Source organism: Salmo salar, chromosome ssa24 (genome assembly GCF_905237065.1).
Source record: "Salmo salar chromosome ssa24, Ssal_v3.1, whole genome shotgun sequence".
Lineage (NCBI taxonomy): Eukaryota > Metazoa > Chordata > Actinopteri > Salmoniformes > Salmonidae > Salmo > Salmo salar.
This window is the reverse complement of record NC_059465.1, coordinates 23,211,123-23,230,627: the sequence shown is the minus strand read 5'-3', so window position 1 is coordinate 23,230,627 and position 19,505 is coordinate 23,211,123. Positions and strand designations below refer to the sequence as shown.

Below are 19,505 nucleotides of genomic sequence, written 5' to 3'. Positions count from 1 at the left end.
AGGGAAGCAAAATAAATTCCACTACCCAGTAGTAAAGACCCCTTTACTGTTTCAAATATCCGACCAATCACCCTGTTACCAACCCTTAGTAAACGTTTGGAAAAAATTGTATTTTACTGTAAACAAATTGACAACAGACATTCAGCACACTTATAGGGAAGGAAATTCAACAAGCACTGCACTTAAACAAATTACTGATGATTGGATGAGAGACAATTATGATAAAAAAGATTGTGGGAGCTGTTTTGTTAGACTTCAGTGCGTCTTTTGACATTATCGTTCATAGTTCTGATAGAAAAACATATGCGTTATGGCTTTACACCCCCTGCTATATTGTGGATAAAGAGTTACCAGTCTAATAGAACACAGAGGGTGTTCTTTAATGGAAGCCTCGCCAAAATAATCCAGGTTGAATCAGGAATTCCCCAGGGCAGCTGTCTAGGCCCCTTACATTTTTCAATATTTACTAATGACATGCCACTGGCTTTGAGTAAAGCCAGAGTGTCTATGTTAGCGGATGACTCAACACTATACACGTCAGCTACTACAGCGAGTGAAATCACTGTAACACTTAAAGAGCTGCAGTTAGTTTCAGAATGGGTGGCAAGGAATAAGTAAGTCCTAAATATTTCAAAAACTAAAAGCATTGTACTTGGGACAAATCATTCACTAAACCCTAAACCTCAACTAAAACTTGTAATAAATAATGTGAAATTGAGCAAGTTGAGGTGACTAAACTGCTTGGAGTAACCCTGGATTGTAAACTGTCATGGCAAAACACATTGATACAACAGTAGTTAAGATGGGGAGAAGTCTGTTCATAATGAAGTGTTGCTCTGCCTTTTTAATAACACTATCAACAAGGCAGGTCCTACAGGCCCTAGTTTTGTCGCACCTGGACTGTTCTTCAGTCGTGTGGTCAGGTGCCACAAAGAGTGACCTCGGAAAATTACAATTGGCTCAGAACAGGGCAGCCCTTAAATGTACACAGAGAGCTAACATTAATAATATGCATGTAAATCTGTCATGGTTCTGTCACACCCTGACCTGAGAGAGACGGTTTATTTCTCTATGTTGTTAGGTCAGGGTGTGACATACCTGGCCAAAACATAGAAATATAAACCATAGAATGCCCACCCCACACCCTGACCTGAGAGAGACGGTTTATTTCTCTATGTTGTTAGGTCAGGGTGTGGGGTGGGCATTCTATGGTTTATATTTCTATGTTTTGGCCAGGTATGGTTTCCAATCAGAGGCAGCTGACTATCGTTGTCTCCGATTGGGAACCATACTTAGGCAGCCCTTTTCCCTCCTTGAGTTGTGGGATCTTATTTTTGTACTGCTGTGTAAAGCCTGCAAGATGTGACGGTTGTGTTCCATTGTTTATTATTTTGTTTAAGTGTTCAGAGTTCAAATAAATATCAAGATGAACACATACCACGCTGCACCTTGGTCTACTCCTTTTGACGATTGTTACAGAAGATCCCACCACCAAAGGACCAAGCAGCGTGGGCAGGATGACTGGACCTGGGAGTAAATCCTGGATGGGGCAGGAACCTGGACAAGGCCTGGGGAGTATCGCCGTCCGCAAGAGGAGATAGAGGCAGCGAAAGCGGAATGGCGATACTGGGAGGAACAGGCAAGGCAACAACGGAAGCCCGAGAGGCAGCGCCCCCCAAAAAATGTTGGGGGGGCACACGGGGAGATTGGTGAAGTCGGGGTTGAGACCTGAGCCAACTCCCCGTGCTTACCGTGGGGAGCGAGTGACCGAGCAAGCACCGTGTTATGCGGTGATGCGCACTGTGTCGCCATGGCCCGGAGCCTGTAGGGATGATCCATGGCACGAAGCCTCCAGTGATAATCCATGGCCTGGAGCCTGTAGGGATAATCCATGGCAAGAAACCTGTAGGGGTGATCCATGGCCCAGAGCCTGTAGAGATGATCCATGGCACGAAGCCTCCAGTGATAATCCATGGCCCGGAGCCTCCAGTGATAATCCATGGCACAAAGCCTCCAGTGATGATCCATGGCGTGGAACCTGTAGTGCTGATCCATGGCACGGAGCCTGCAGCGACGGTCCCCAGTCCGGAACCTACAGTGACGCTCTCCAGTCCGGAGCCTCCAGTGACGTTCCTCAGTCCGGAGCCTCCAGTGACGCTCCCCAGTCCGGAGCCTCCAGCGACGCTCCCCAGTCCGGAGCCTGGGCCTGCAGCCCAGAGTCTTCAGCGGCGGCCTGCAGCCCAGAGTCTTCAGCGACGGCCTGCAGCCCAGAGTCTTCAGCGGCGGCCTGCAGCCCAGAGTCTTCAGCGGCGGCCTGCAGCCCAGAGTCTTCAGCGGCGGCCTGCAGCCCAGAGTCTTCAGCGGCGGCCTGCAGCCCAGAGTCTTCAACGGCGGCCTGCAGCCCAGAGTCTTCGGCAGTTCAGAGCCTCCGGCGATGATCCACGGTCTGGTTCCTCCGGCGACACAGAAGCGGGGGGATCAGCGGGCGGGGTGGGGGCTACACCCCAAACCAGAGCCGCAGCCAAGTATAGATGCCCACCCGGACCCTCCCCTATAGGTTCAGGTTTGCGGCCGGGAGTCCGCACCTTTGGGGGGGTACTGTCACGCCCTGACCTGAGAGAGACGGTTTATTTCTCTATGTTGTTAGGTCAGGGTGTGGGGTGGGCATTCTATGGTTTATATTTCTATGTTTTGGCCAGGTATGGTTTCCAATCAGAGGCAGCTGCCTATCGTTGTCTCTGATTGGGAATCATACTTAGGCAGCCCTTTTCCCTCCTTGAGTTGTGGGACCTTATTTTTGTACTGCTCGGTAAGCCTGCAAGACGTGACGGTCGTGTTCCATTGTTTATTATTTTGTTTAAGTGTTCAGAGTTCAAATAAATATCAAGATGAACACATACCACGCTGCACCTTGGTCTACTCCTTTTGACGTTCGTTACAGGTTCAAAGTGGAGGAGAAATTGACTTCATCACTACTTGTTTTTGTAAGAAGTGTTGACAAGCTGAATGTACCGAGCTGTCTGTTTAAACTACTAGCACACAGTTCGGACACCCATGCATACCCCACAAGACACCAAAAGTCTCTTCACAATCCCCAAGTCAAGAACAGACTATGGGAGGTGCAGGGTACTACATAGAGCCATGGCTACCTGGAACTCTATTCCCCATCAGGTAACTGATGCAAGCAGAAGAATCAGATTTAAAAAAAATAGAAAAATACATCTTATGAAACAGCGGGGACTGTGAAGAGACACACACACAGGCATAGACAGACATACACATGATAAGATACGCACTCTACATACATGTACACATGGATTTTGTATGGCATATATGTGGTAGTAGAGTAGTGGCCTGAGAGAACACAATGTGTTGTGAAAAGTGTTATTTTTTATTGTATATAACTGCCTTAATGTTGCTGGACCCCAGGATCCTTAATACATACAAATAGGAGCACCATGCCAGGGCTCACCTCAGAGCACAACCAATAGGCTACATTGGTCATTGTCCCTATAACCATAAAATAACGCATAGCTGAATATATCTATAAATAGCAATTAGACCCGCAAAAGCAAGCACACATTAAGAATCAAAGGGAAATTTAACATGCATTGAAGAAAAAAGCAAAGGCCAAAAAAACTACACATTACAATATAAAAAACTGCCAAACAACCAGGCATGAGGGAAAAACTATTAATTTCATATTCTGGCATGGCGTCCAGGGCCATAAAGGCTGTAGCTTACCATTTAGAAGAGCTGCAGCTTCCTCAATGATGTGTTGCACCTTATGAGAAGTTTGATTCCCTTCTCCTTCCTGGAGAAATGAACTTGTCAGGTCCCTCTCAAATGCCAGCTAGACAAGCTGGGCTTTTCGTTGATGTAACATACTGCGTCTGTGTTAACTGAATATGTTCTTCAGGGTGGAGAAAGTCCCAAACGTAGATGCCACCAAATGTTAATCCGTGATTCAGTGCCAACAGCAGTCAGCACTGCTGACAAAGACCCGCCATATCTTTGAAGAACACTGAGTGGGTTCCATTTGTTGTTGTTGGCTGCAGTTGCGATTTCACTTTGCAAGAATTTCTGACTCGCAATAAACTCTGCTTCCACTGGTTCAGTTTTGGTTAGATCCAACAATGGCTTGGTATTGCTCACATCCCAAACGTTTGGGCTCTCGAGATCAATGGCACACAGAGCTTCCACCCGTTGACTATTTAATTGTGATGACATTTCTCCCAGCACGGCATCCAATGAGCTGAAAAACAGTATTTTACACTCCCTCATTATGCTGGTCCACAGTGCTTTACAACTACTGTACATATTGTACTCTTGCAGAGTTTTACTCATGAGTCTCAGTCGTTTGCTTGGAGCTGGTGTGCTCGTGCCCTCCAGACATGTCTCCCAAAGCTTTTCAAATTCACATCGCAGGTTTTCAATGCACCCATACGTACAGTGTGGACAAGTTTGGCACTGGTGTGTAGATCAGTAGCTTCAAACTGCAGTAACTTGTTAGGAGGGTCGAGGAACCCCAGGATTTTGTGAGTCATGTTAGGAATAAACTTAAGCTTGGCTCTGTCACTGCTTTCAATAAGCCTGTGGCCTCAAGTCTCACATCTGTGCCATATGTGCAAGTAGATTCGATTTTACCGAGCACAATTTCAAAATGACTGACACTGTGGCGAGGCCAGTCCAAGTAATTTCAGTTTTTCCCCAGTGTACTATGCAGTACTATGGGCTCACGAGTGGCACAGCGGTCTAAGGCACTGCATCTCAGTGGTACAGGCATCACTACAGACCCTGGTTCGAACCTGGGCTATTTCACAACTGGCCGTGATTGGGAGTCCCATATGGCAGCGCACAATTGGCCCAGTGTCGTCCGGGTTAGGGTTTGGCCCGGGTAGGCCGTCATTGTAAATAAGAATTTGTTCTAAACTGACTTGCCTAGATAAATAAAACAATTAAATAAAAAGCTACTGTGTGTTTCCTAAAGAAGCTACACACATTGAAAAAGTCCTCTATCAAATCTTCAGATGACATAAGGTGCACCACAACCAAACGCAGACCTTGAACCAGGCGCTACGAAAGGCCTGCTTTCTCCCACTGAAAATGTGTATCGGGTAAGTGTCAAGACAAACCTGTGCTGGCTCCTCATCACTAAGGTTGTCAGGTGCTAGTGGCTGGGGTAACGGAGGTGCAGGTGTTTGTTGTGATGTTACGCTGGTGCTAGGCCATGGCTCTTCTCCATCTAGTTGGTCAGCAGGCAGCGTGGGGGATGGGTGGGTACTGCATTTGCTTCTAGGCTCCTCAACCTCAGTGGTCGGGCTAGCAGGCTGCTCGGTGAGCTCGACATGGGGGTCCTCATTTTTTGTTGCTCTTGGCAGTGCCTAGCCATTTTCAGATATCCATTCTGAATAAAGCTTAGCGAACTAGCTATAATTATTCAGTGTGCCACTACCAAAACATAATGAAGCTAGCTGTAGTTGTCTGCAATAGTGAACAACCTTTTTCCCTCTGTGAGAAAAGAAACTGTCAATTTGACCCTGCCCTGGGATCCATGAGCTTCCTAAACAAGGTAATTAAGGCGGTACCTTATGACATTGTATGGCTATATAGGTGCCCAATCAGAATGCCTTTTTGGATTTTAACTACAAAATATTACATTATTAAATCCCCCATTCCTCCCCCCTCCTCAGATCATGAGCACACATCGGCATATAGCCTCCATAGCCACGGGAAGTAGGGGTGCTAACGGTGCTGCAGCAACCCCTGATAAAATACAAATGGTAGGCTATATGTAGCCTATTAAAATAATATTTTTTCCCATTCAGTTTCACACTCGCGACCCCCCCCAAAACCTTCTCACAAGGCTTGCTCACCTGACCTGCAATGATTGACCGCTTGCTGATCCAATCAGAGAGCCGAGCGTGTGTTTCACTAGCCAATCTATTTTCTTGCAAGTGCCATATCGTCTCTAGCTGCGTGGAGAATAGCCTAAGCCAAGGAGACTCTATGCCACCAAATTAGTGACAAAATGTTGCAGATAATATCACGTCATCAGTCTCAAGTCAAAGTTGAGCCTCAAGTCTTGAGGCTGCAAGTCAAAGTCAAGTCTCAAGTTATTTTATTTTCTATCAAGTCGAGTCTCAATTCATCAATTTTGTGACTCGGAGTCAGACTCGAGTCCACACCTCCAGCTTGGTCTCATAGTTAATGTATCTGACACTCAAATTAGTATGCTATGCTGTGTTTGGTATGGTTACATAAAACAGAAAGTTACTTACTTAAGACAAAGAACAAAAGGAGGGTGACTGGTCGGGGTGGATGGGTAGCATATAACACAAACGTCTAGCAACCCAATGGTTGCGTGTTCAAATCTCATCACGGACAACGTTCTCATTTTAGCTAATTAGAAATTTTGCTACTAAACTCAGCAAAAAACAAAACGTCCTCTTACTGTCAACTGCGTTTATTTTCAGCAAACTTGGCATTGTCATGCTAGAGGGTCATGTCAGGATGAGCCTGCAGGAAGGGTACCACATGAGGGAGGAGGATGTCTTCCCGGTAACGCACAGTGTTGAGATTGCCTGCAATGACAACAAGCTGTACCGATCCTGTGCAGGTGTTGTTACACGTGGTCTGCCACTGCGAGGACGATCAGCTGTCCGCCCTGTCTCCCTGTAGCGTTGTCTTAGGCATCTCACAGTACGGACATTGCAATTTATTACCCTGGCCACATGTGCAGTCCTCATGCCTTCTTGCAGCATTGCTAAGGCATGTTCACGCAGATGAGCAGGGACCCTGGGCATCTTTCTTTTGGTGTTTTTCCAGAGTCATTAGAAAGGCCTCTTTATTGTCCTAAATTTTCATAACTGTGACCTGAATAGCCTACCGTCTGTAAAATGTTAGTGTCTTAACGACCGTTCCACAGGTGCATGTTCATTAATTGTTTATGGTTCACTGAACAAGCATGGGAAACAGTGTTTAAACCCTTTACAATGAAGATCTGTGAAGTTATTTTGATTTTTACGAATTATCTTTGAAAGACAGGGTCCTGAAAAAGGGACGTTTCTTTCTTTGCTGAGTTTACTTACTATTTTTTAGCTACTTTGCAACTACTTAGCATGTTAGCTAATCCTTCCCCTAACCCTAACTTTAACCTAACTCCTAACCGTAATCTAGCCTAGCTAACTCTAGCCACCTAGCTATTGTTAGTATGAGCCACCTAACCACCTAGCTAAAATTAAAAAATGCATAACATATTGTACATTTACTATGTTACATCTACCCCTGGCTCCAGGTTGCAGCTAGTACACCTCTGATATACACTGTATTAACTGGCATCTGACTTACTTTTTATGATGCTCTACCACATTCAAGTCTATTGTTTTCATGCACTAAGACCATCTGGTTCAGCTTGCTTATATGAAAACAAGCGTGTTTGTTCAGTATCTACAGAACATTGAAATCACAAACTCGCTCATTCCTGTGTTCGCACATGTTAGTGTTGAAAGATTTAGAGCCAGAATGAATGTGATCATATTCACAATTTAGTATCATATAGCTGGTTTACTGTAAACCCATATTTGCCTTTATCCTGTCAAATATTGACTTTCACACAGTGATTTCACAGAGATATCATGAGCTCATTTACCTCATCCTCTCGAGCCACTTCAGAAGACAGCACTTCCCCCACACTCTTCAGAAAGGCCTGGGTGGGACATAACATCATGGGTCTGTGACCTGATACAAACTATTACAATATACTTTGGTGTGTGTATGTGTATATGACTGTATATACTTCTATCCTTGTTAAAGTACCTGTGTGAGGTTGTTGGCAGTGTCTTGGGGGATGGTCTTGTTGGGCAGGCTGAATGGCAGAAACTCCAGGAAGCCTTGCATGGGCAGAGGGTCCTGGGAGCTGTGGATCTCCTCACTCAGCTTGGTGGTGATAGAATAGGACACATCTGCGACTCGCTGGGGGGGGGAAAAGCACCATGCATTAAAACAGATTTTATTCTCTAAAGATACTCTCCCAAGACCAGAATGGGACCAATATACACAGGACACGTTACTCAACCATTACCCTATCCAGTTAGAACTCTTTCTGGCTAATGTCTGCTGTAAAAGTGTGCTGCTTATTTTCCAGCTTCATGCCCTACAGGGACCCATTTTGTGCTGTTTTGAACAGCTGTCTCTGCTTTCGCCACTCTACGCCCACAACTGCCGTTTAATAAACAGAAGAGGTTCATTCACGTGCTCTCAATATCCCTTTTTCCATGCAATTCCTGTCTTAAAGGAAAACAATAGTTCCATAAGGAATGAATTGTTTGTTTGTGTTGGTGGCAGTTCAATCACCAGGCTTCAACCTCATTTCCTGTGAGGATGTCGTGTGTCTGTTCTAGTTGTAAACCCTGAAAACCATTTCAAATATCCAAGACATGCACATTCCTATGGTGAGAGGTCAAGATGGGCACCAAATGTATTATCTGTATAAATCTCCAAAGTTGAGAACTCACCGGTGTTTGTGTCGTAGAGGAGACTTCTTTAGGAACACTTGCTGTGGTAGGATAAGTCCAAGCATCACCTAGTTGGAGAAATATATGAGACCCATTCGACCCTTCCACCTGTCATCTATAGGAACACTATCTACATGCCAAATGGATTGCTTAGAGAAGAGCTGGATTTGTTCAGGTCCCAAAGATTGATGATTCCTTGCTACGTGTCTGATGATGGTTGGACCTCCCCCAGCCAGGGAATGATGAAAAGAAGTGCTGTGTGATTGTACCTGCTCTTTATATAATCAACCACCTAATACATCATATAGGTACTGTACAAGCCAAAGAGATGTTGGAAGGAAGTCATGAAATCATGCTGTCTGTAAATATCACTAGGTGCACTCAGCAACACTAAATGACCATATATGGTTTTACATTAGGACCATCCCTTCCAACAGTCAGCTCTTCTTTAGTCCCATTCATTCTCTACAGGTGTAAAATTATAAAATGCCTTCTATTACCATGACAACTTTGTTGTTTATGTCTGTTATGTCTGGGGGGAAAAACAGCACTGAGACCACCTGAATCTTTCAACATAACCACCTGAATCCTTCACAATGGGTCTAGTTATTAGACAAAGCCTCAGGGAATTGGTGCCCACACCCACATTATTAGTATTTTCCATAAGCATGACTAGTGATTCATCAATTTTTACCAGCAGACACAGTTCACCATGATCTGAATAACACTTCTAGGACTATACAGTGGTCATTGTGCATTTCTTTTGAGTTTTTAGAACCACCAAAGATGAATCAAAGCAGCAATGAAAAAGGTCATGTATTATTTATTTATTTTTTACATCAGTTTAGTCCCCTAATTTAAAACCAACGTGTTTGGCCTATACTGGACACTTAGTAACAGTACAGGGCCCTTATCAGATGAAATGCTTATATATGGTAAAAATATGTGAGACCCATATAAGGTGGAAGATTGTGAAACAATTTTATGGTAGACGTATGTGAGATGATTTTAAGATGGGTAGGATTTGTACAGTTTAATATCTTGTCGTGTCTTCCATGCATCAGTACTATGGATGGAATGTCTATGGAAATGACCAAGATGGAAATTGCTTTTGAACCCCTTTCTCCTCACATCCGTCCAGGGGAAATTGTGAACATAGCGAACATTTCACATCACGGAAAAAAAGAGTGGAACAAATTCAGACTGACAGTGACATGTGATCTTACCTATGGCAGCTTTGTAGTACATAAGGATCTCCTCTGGTGACAGAGCCCTCTCCCAGATGATAAACTCATCAAAGGCTCCTGTCAAATGGTGTCCATAGGACTGGTCATTTCCTGTCCCAATGACCAGGTCAGGGTAAGGGTCTCCATAGTTCATGGACACGTTGCCAGTGGGGTCACTGGTGTTGAATGTCCCATTGATGTAGATGTTGAGACCATCCTTCAGGGTCCAGGTGAACAGAATGTGGGTCCAGAAGGGCCCTGAAAGGGAAGAGAGAAGCGGAAGAAATCATAATCATGACCACCCTGCATCTCAGGAAAGTAAAGGGCTTCTTTATTGGGCTTAGAGAATTTACGTTTTGCATGAAATGTAGCAAAGTTCACCTAATATTTGTTCTACTCTTGTATGTGGGTATTATATCCTACAGTAAGTCAGACAACTGTGCTTTTCCACTAATATCCGCCCAAAATGTCCCCATGTTCCACTACACACTTAGAAAAAAAGGTGCTATCTAGATCCTAAAGGGTTCTTCGGCTGTCCCCATAGGAAAACCCCTTGAAGGCCCCTTTTCAGTTCCAGGTAGAACCCTTTTGAGTTCCATGTAGAACCATTTACACAGAGGGTTCTACATGGATCCCAAAAGGGTGCTACCTGTAGCCAAAAATGGTTATTCTATGGGGACAGATGAAGAACCTATTTGGAACCCTTTTTTCTAAGAGTACAGCCATTCAGTCAGCACCTCCATTTTATCCCTCCAAATGGTTTCAATAGACTCCTCCAAAGAGGAAATAACATATTTCGCCCGGCGTTCGTTGGAAGGAGTGGACCAAAGCGCGGCGTGGTAAGAGCTCATGATTTATTAAACAAAGAAACACTCGAACAAAAATAACAAAACTAAAAGCCAACAGTTTCATCAGGTACAAAAACAAAACAGAAAACAACTACCCACAAACACAGGTGGGAAAAAGGCTGCCTAAGTATGATTCCCAATCAGAGACAACGATAGACAGCTGCCTCTGATTGGAAACCATACTCGGCCAAAACAAAGAAATAGAATGCCCACCCCACACCCTGACCTAACCAAATAGAGAAAAAACACCGCTCTCTAAGGTCAGGGCGTGACACATATCCAGTTCTTCTAAAGGTAAGCGGACAATAAAGAGAATCCCAAAATATATTCACTGTGAACAGTTCCACCAGTGGAGGCTGGCTCAGAGTGCCAACACCCAGCTATCCCATTGGGATTGGTTTAAACACAAACCCTATGTCCCACCAAGAAGTTCCCCATTCACTTGTTCAATCTCTCTTTCCTTTTGGTCTCTCCCTATATTTTAGATAGAGATGTTTCTGTTGAACACAGGTTAGGCTCGAACTCATTTTGACAAGGTCTACCCAACCAATCATGTCTCCTGGTACTGGAAGAGGTCTCATAACAGCTGGTTGAGTCATGGATCTAAGGCTTTACCTCTGTTATGAATCAAAGGCTAAACAACTGCACGGTAAAATGGTGACATATCGTCATGGCACATTATAAGAGCCAGATGATGTTTGATCTTCTGTAACTAATAATCAAATAAATCAAAAGTACACATGAAGTCCTGTAATATAAACAAGATGACGGAAGACATTTGAGAATTTGTTCATTTTTCTCCTCTAATAAAGAATGGCTGGGAAAATGTTCCTTTCTTATTCAAAGAACCTGCAGTGCAGAGAGCGACATGATGTGTTTTCCCCCAGAAATAGCAGACCAGGTTTGAGATTGTAGGGGATGGAGAAATAGTTTTGCTATAGTAGAATATTTATGTTATTTAAATTACTTCATTTAGAGTCCACTTGGGCCTTCAAGTTTGAAATATATGACATTTTTAAAGCATATGACTTTCATACATACTATGAAAGGTTACACACGTATGCACTCTTTAGCATATGGTTCAGCATTTACTGTAGTCACGCAACAATATGGAAACAGGCTTGCCAGTAAAATGTGACACATTTATAGTTTGAGATAAAGAATATATTTAATCCATCATTGAATCCATAAAATAATTCTGGGACCAACAGTATGGTCTGCTGATGATTGTAGCTCCATCTGCTTACAATCAACCATATTCAAGGCAAAAAAATAAACAATTATTGAAAACCACAATACATACCTCATGTATTAATATAAGAATATTTTTTAACCCACCATCTACATCCAAAGACCGCTTTATAACATTCTTTTAAATAATTATTTCGAATCCTTTTTTAAATACCTAGTATATTGATGTTAGCCCTCCACCTCTTGAAGTTTCCTCGTGTGTAGAACTCCACATATCCAATGTAGGCATTGGCATAGACAGAGAAGCCATTGGAGATTACTTTCCCTCCAGAGACTATTGCAAAACGGGACTCTGTCTCCTGGTTCTTCCAAAAGAAGGAAAATGTAATCCCTGAAAAACATGAACATATATTTATCACAGATTCAAAAATAGGGAAAATTGTTTCAGAACACAAATCATGCTAATTGTAATACATTTAGATCGACATTCAGCGCCATAAACAATATTTTGTAGTGTTACCCCATTAGATAATCACTTCAATTCACTTCAATTATTATACATTGTCAGTACTGTGTAGCTGTAGAATGTTGGTGAGAGGAGATCGAGACAGGCAGAACTCACCCTCAGGGCCACACAGAGTGGGGTCACTAATGCAGGTGTTCTGGTAGTTCCCAAAGTGGAGAAATGTGCCTCCATTATCTCCATTCAGATAGATCCCCTTGTTGACCATCCCTTCAACTATGTCTACAGGAGGATGAAAGGCCAACAACATTATTTTGCCTGATGAGAAAAGGAGGCAGTTTTTCCTCTGAACTAGGTTTTTCACAGGCAAACTAATAGGCAAGCAGTTGTCATAGATTTATGAACAAATTCTCTGTACTGCACCAAATATGGAATGTTCCCCACTGCATAATGACCTACCATGGTAGTCAGCTATGACCAAAGTGTTTCCCTTTGTTGTTCTCTCCCTTTAAATCATGTAAGTAGACAAAAATAAATAGGCCCACCATGTTGAGGTTAAAAAGCAAAGCTCCACTTTACAGCACTCTGTATACAGATCTCTATACCTCTTGTCTCCAAGCTTGTGTAATCCCGATTTACACACTGCAGTCTCGGCTCTTTTTCCAGTGAAGAAAACAACTGTCTCTCCCTGACTACACACACCGTCTCACACACACAGACAAATTCAACATCCTCAGGTACCAGTGTGTGTGACACACTCATGTCAGCTACTGGCTGAGCTGGTACCCCATGCAAAAGACCATGGAGACTGAATAGCCTTAACATGACAGATAGCACTACAGTAACACCAACAGAGCAGGGTGACTGACTATACACACAAATGAATTTCGGTGAGCAGTGATGTTCCTCACCTACTGTTGCAGAAACATTAGTGTAGGCAGAGTCATTGGTATACACAGAGGAAGAGTTATGGGAGGAAGGGAGCACAGTGTGCTTGTGGATTTGAAGAGCTAGGTGAAACATAGAAAACAAACAGACAAAGGAGAAACAGGTGATTTACATATATACACACAAATAACACAAAACAGCCAGACAACACAACAGAACAGTGAGAGACAAACACAGACACTAGGCATCGTGAGGGATGTGGTGCGTGAGCAGGGTTGAGATTAAGTGTGATGCTGGGCTCAGTACACAGTGCTCAAGCAGGAACAGATCAATCATTACCCCTTAGGATCAAAGTACATTTTGTAAGGAAATATTTGAAATGCCGTTCTCAAGTCTAGATCTCATCCCTCACAATTGATATAATCGTTTGTGAGTCCCAAGATATTCCATTCCGAATCACTTTGATGTTTCAAAGTAGCTTAAGCTTATTCAAATGATCAAGATATACAACTGTGGAAGCACTTTGGAAAGTTCTTGCTGCTTCCATAGTTGAAATAATACAGTATGGTATTTGGAAATCAGTTTTGCAAACAATAGTCTTAGTATTAATCTGAAAAGTCTGCATAAAATGTACCAGGGGATGAAGGATAACTTCTTATCCCATTTTGTTTATTAAAACACAGTGCTTTGATGCACATTACCAAGTAGCCTTTAGACATTTCATTTTGACTCTCTACTTTGAAAGTTATTATAGCAAATTTTAGTGTAATCAAATTTGAACAATGCACACAGCTGCACCTTAAAAAGCAGGGTCTTGGTGATTGTAAGACAGACAAAAGGTGAATTGAGCTATAGACCATGCGGACAGAGAATGGAAAAGACTGGGTATTCTATTCCTAAGAATATAGGTCAATGCACATACTTATATTACTTCCATTAACATGACCTGGTCCGTTTCCAATCTGGTCCCACAATCCATGGATCCCATCCACCTTATCCAGCGGCCAATAGTGTGAGGCTGTGGCTAACACCTGGAGGCCTGGACAGAAAGTTATGTGTAAACAAAGCTCCAGATGGGACCTTTCTCTAATCACACTCAATCATGCTATTTCAATGGGTTATTTTCCTGGCATTCCTCCGTGTGTATTTTAGGATTACAATTATTGACAATTCTAAACAATACAGCTAATTTGTTGATGTTTGGGTATCTCATTCAATAAACACAGTTTGCATTGCATAATAAACCACTATTACTGAGTATTACACTTATGGTCAGTCACAAACTATAATTCATCATCCCATTATACAGTACCAGTCAAAAGTTTGGACACACCTACTCATTCAGGAGTTTTTCTTTATTTTTACTATTTTCTACATTGTAGAATAATAGTGAAGACATCAAAACTATGAAATAACACATATGGAATCGTGTATTAACCAAAAGAGTGTTTTAAACAAATCAAAATATATTTTATATTTGAGATTCTTCAAAGTAGCCACTCTTTGCCTTAATGCCAGCTTTGTACACTCTTGACATTCTCTCAACCAGCTTCATGAGGTAGTCACCTGGAATTAATTTCAATTAACAGGTGTTCCTTGTTGAAAGTTAATTTGTGGAATTTCTTTCTTTCAAATTGCGTTTGAGCCAATCAGTTGTGTTGTGACAAGGAAAGGGGAAAGGGGGATACCTAGTCAGTTGTACAACTGAAATGTGTCTTCGCATTTAAGGTAGGGGTGGTATACAGAAGATAGCCCTATTTGGCAAAAGACCAAGTCCATATTATGGCAAGATCAGCTCAAATAAGGAAAGAGAAATGACAGTCTATCATTATTTTAAGACATGAAGCTCAGTCAATATGGAACATTTCAAGAACTTTCAAAGTTTCCTCAAGTGCAGTCGCAAAAGCCATCAAGCACTATGATAAAATTGGCTCTCATGAGGACCACCACATGAAAGGAAAACCCAGAGATACCTCTGCTGCAGAGGATAAGTTCATTAGAGTTAACTGCACCTCACAGAGTTCAAGTTAGAGACACATCTCAACATTAACTGTTCAGAGGAGACTGCGTGAAGCCAGGCCTTCACAGTTGAATTGCTGCAAAGAAATCACTACTAAAGGACACCAATAATAAGTAGAGACTTGCTTGGGCTATGAAACAGGAGAAAAGGACATTAAACTGGTGGAAATCTGTCCTTTGGTCTGATGAGTCTAAATTTGAGACATTTGGTTCCAACCGCCGTGTCTTTGTAAGACGCAAAGGAGGTAAACGGATGATCTCCACGTGTGGTTCCCACGATGAAGCATAGAGGAGGAGGTGTGGGGGTGCATTGTGATTTATTTAGAATTCAAGGCACACTTAACCTGCATGGCTACCACAGCATTCTGCAGCGATACACCATCCCATCTGGTTTGCAATTAGTGGGACTATCATTTGTTTTTCAACATGACAATGACCCAACACACCTTCAGGCTGTGTAAGGGCTATTTGACCAAGAAGGAGAGTGATGGAGTGCTGCATCAGAAGACCTGGCCTCCACAATCACCCAACCTCAACCCAATTGAGATTGTTTGGGATGAGTTGGACCACAGAGTGAAGGAAAAGCAGCCAACAAGTGCTCAGAATATGTGGGAACTCCTTCAAGACTTTTGGAAAAGCATCCCAGGTGAAGTTGGTTGAGAGAATGCCAAGAGTGTGCAAAGCTGTCATCAAGGCAAAGGGTGGCTACTTTGAAGAATCTAAAATCTAAAATATATTTTGATTTGTTTAAATCTTTTTGGGTTACTACATGATTCCATCTGTGTTATTTCATAGTTTTGATGTCTTCACTATTATTCTACAATGTAGAAAATAGTCAAAATAAAGAAAAACCCCGGTATGAGTAGGTGTGTCCAAACTTTTGACTGATACTGTATATATATTTTTCTCCATAATTTACCAATAATATTCATTATAAACTGTAGGCTAATTTCAGACACAACATAGAAAATCTCAAGAATTCAAGGAAAAGGAATCCATATTCAAAATGAAGTATAATTAGATTTACCTGGATGCTTGGATGGCTTTGGCTTTATTACTTCGCCATTAACCTGTAAAGAAATCAAATAATCTCAACATTGCAACGTTGCAGTAGCCTAAACATTATGGTGAAAGTCATATAAAAAATAACTGCTGAAATTACCTGAATCAAAGTGACAAAAGCAGTTACAAACAGAATTTCGAATAATAGTTCCATGACTTGGCACTTGATTAAAACAACAAATAGATTACTTCAAAAATACTGGTTAATTTAGTTTAAATCCCCAATGCACGTTCAATCTCGAAAGCGTAAATCATTATTCCAAGACGCTGAAAAAATGTATTATTCTCTGCGTATTAGTCCATGTCTCCAATAAAAACGATTGTCATCCAAAACTTAATTCCCTGACATTTTGTAAAACTGCATTAAAATTTAGCAGTGCAATTGGCACATCATAATATGCCAATGTGCGTATCCATTCAGAATTTTCCCCAAAATTGGTAATCCTCGTCTCTCAATACAGAATAAGAAATATTGGACGATTCCAGCGACGGATTTTGCTCTTTCTTGCTTGATGTGGTCTGCTCTGTCTGTCCTAGGATTGCACTGAGTGGAGGAATTCTCCGGGCTGTTCGATTGGACGTGGTAATACAAAACGTGATGTCATTTTTGGAGCATCGGAACTCAAGGTGGGGCCTGCGTAAATAACATATATCAAGTGCGTATTTGGTGATTATGACCCCCACCCCCCTTTTGACCTCAGAACAGGCTCAATTCGTCGGGCATGGACTCTAAAGGGTGTCGAAAGCGTACCACAGGGATGCTGGCCCATGTTGACTCCAATGCTTCCCACGGTTGTGTCAAATTGGCTGGATGTCCTTTGGGTGGCGGACCATTCTTGATACACACGGGAAACTGTTGAGAGTGAAAAACCCAGCAGCGTTGCAGTTCTTGACACAAACCGGTGCGCCTGGCACTTACTACCATACCCCGTTCAAAGGCACTTACATCTTCACTCTCTGAATGGCACACATACACAATCCATGTCGCAATTATCTCAAGGCTTAAAAATCCTTCTTTAGCCTGTCTCCTCCCCTTCATCTACAATGATCGAAGTGGATTTAGCAAGTGACACCAATAAGGGATCAAAGCATTCACCTGGTCATGTAAAGAGCAAGTGTTCATAATGTTTCGTGCATTCAGTGTATATTGCAATAAAAAATTACATTTTTTTAACAAAAATATATGAAATCTTCAAAATGACAGAGTTGGTGTGTCCTTTAGTTTTGACGTGTCAGAACGTCACCGAGCATTGATGCTGATGGAGGCCGGTGGATGCTGATTTCTGACTGTTCTGTCAAAAGAGAGATTTGCATTTTAGCCTTTTTATTTGGTGATACGAGAATTTTGTTCTCAATGTGCTTAAACTGAACTTCAGTTAAACAACTCGGTCTGAAACCGTTTGTAAGATTCTGGTTGAATGAAACAGACAGAGTCCCAGTTTACAATAGTCAAAATGTTTATTCACGAGGGCTCTAAATATCATACAATGCACATAGCCTTTTATACCGCACACGTTTGGTTATGACATACACTTTATAAATGCCCCTCCTCTCATCTAACTGTCACAATGTCCAACTTCGATAGCTCCTTCTGTCTAACCGGGTTCCTCTATCTACATCTCTGCAACTGACAGGTCGAGCTCAAAACAGGAAACCTCTGTGGTTTCCCAGTGCCCGACTTACTTCTCTTCTCAAACACAGTCTAGTCTATAAGGTCTGAGTAATAGACCAAATTGTTTCCTGCAAATCCTCACAGACATGTTCCATGCTAGAATTGTCAATATTTCTCTAACCTATTTTGAAACACACACACACACACACACACACACACACACACACACACACACACACACACACACATACATGTTAAATGTCTCCTTCTATTATTTGGCATTAACTCAATAAATTAATACTATGTGCAAGTCTTCTCCAAATGGTCATTGCTTATCATATTCTGCAACATTTTACTGCAACGTTTTACTCAATGTGTAACTCTGTGTTGTTGTATGTGTCGAACTGCTTTGCTTTATCTTGGCCAGGTCGCAGTTGTAAATGAGAATTTGTTCTCAACTTGCCTACCTGGTTAAATAAAGGTGAAAGAAATAAATAAAATAAATAAAAAACATGTTTCCTAATCTACTGCAAGTCTAACGGTTTCTCCCCTCCCTGGGTTGGGAGACCTCCTTCCTGTTATCAGTTTCACAGTGGTCACAATACATTGAGTGGTTGTTTTAGCCCTTCATTTATATAATTTCTATGTCATTTGGACAGTCAACTTTATGAAGGGGATATAAAAGTCACATATTAAGGTGCACTGATGTAAGCGGATATGAAGCCCGATTGAATTCGTTAGATATGCCTACATTTGATTTAGTTAATTGAAAGTCGATACAGGCTACTCAGGAAAATGCGCCTACCTACTCACAGGCCGACATACCTGAACTAAAACACATGGCTGCAGGCTGCTTCCAACATTTCATTCTCAACGTGACTTCCACTCCTATTTCATTTTTATTGATTTATTTTATTTCTCCTTTATTTAACCAGGTAGGCTAGTTGAGAATAAGTTCTCATTTGCAACTGCGACCTGGCCAAGATAAAGCATAGCAATTCGACACATACACAACACAGAGTTACACATGGAATAAACAAAACATATAGTCAATAATACAGTAGAACAAAAGAAAACAAAAAGTCTATATACAGTGAGTGCAAATGAGGTAAGTTAAGGCAATAAATTGGCTATGGTGGCGAAGTAATTACAATATAGCAATTAAACACTGGAATGGTAGATGTGCAGAAGATGAATGTGCAAGTAGAGATACTGGGGTGCAAAGGAGCAAGATAAATAAATAAATACAGTATGGGGATGAGGTAGGTAGATAGATGGGCTGTTTACAGATGGGCTATGTACAGGTGCAGTGATCTGTGAGCTGCTCTGACAGCTGGTGCTTAAAGCTAGTGAGGGAGATGGGAATCTCCAGCTTCAGAGATTTTTGCAGTTCGTTCCAGTCATGTTCTTCATCTGTAGGCCGGCTACTGTAAACCAATGGGCTGGCCATATACATTGGATTACTAGTACTAAAACCTAGACACCTAGCCTGAAAATAAACTGTTCTGTGGAAACTGGAAGCCTAGAGATTTTGGAATGACCTGCTTCCACGTGAATCATGGGGGGGAAAGGACACGAGAGAGGAGATTATGCAGCCACTCACAAGCGCACGGAAGGCTGTATGGTCAACAGCGCCGTTGTGTGGCTAATATCCTGAACAACAACTGCGGTCACAGGAGT

The 19,505-nt window shown here is 42.2% G+C and overlaps 1 protein-coding gene across 5 annotated transcripts in view; it reads right to left on the bottom strand.

The window, feature by feature from the left end:
• Positions 1 to 16,953, bottom strand: part of LOC106585524 (adhesion G-protein coupled receptor D1) — a 70,228-nt gene extending 53,275 nt beyond the window's left edge. For 2 of the 5 annotated variants that reach the window (XM_014171828.2, XM_014171830.2), the window contains exons 1-10: positions 16,314 to 16,953; positions 16,179 to 16,221; positions 14,055 to 14,171; positions 13,156 to 13,254; positions 12,404 to 12,526; positions 11,996 to 12,172; positions 9,743 to 10,000; positions 8,517 to 8,584; positions 7,819 to 7,974; positions 7,652 to 7,708 (exon numbers count right to left, since the gene is read on the bottom strand). In XM_014171828.2, the coding sequence (XP_014027303.1) occupies positions 7,652 to 7,708; positions 7,819 to 7,974; positions 8,517 to 8,584; positions 9,743 to 10,000; positions 11,996 to 12,172; positions 12,404 to 12,526; positions 13,156 to 13,254; positions 14,055 to 14,171; positions 16,179 to 16,221; positions 16,314 to 16,367 (1,152 nt within the window). In that variant the 5' untranslated portion in view covers positions 16,368 to 16,953. The remainder of the gene's footprint in view (positions 1 to 7,651; positions 7,709 to 7,818; positions 7,975 to 8,516; positions 8,585 to 9,742; positions 10,001 to 11,995; positions 12,173 to 12,403; positions 12,527 to 13,155; positions 13,255 to 14,054; positions 14,172 to 16,178; positions 16,222 to 16,313) is intronic. The other 3 variants (XM_014171827.2, XM_014171831.2, XM_014171832.2) reach the window with 3 other exon arrangements.
• Positions 16,954 to 19,505: the final 2,552 nt, after the last annotated feature.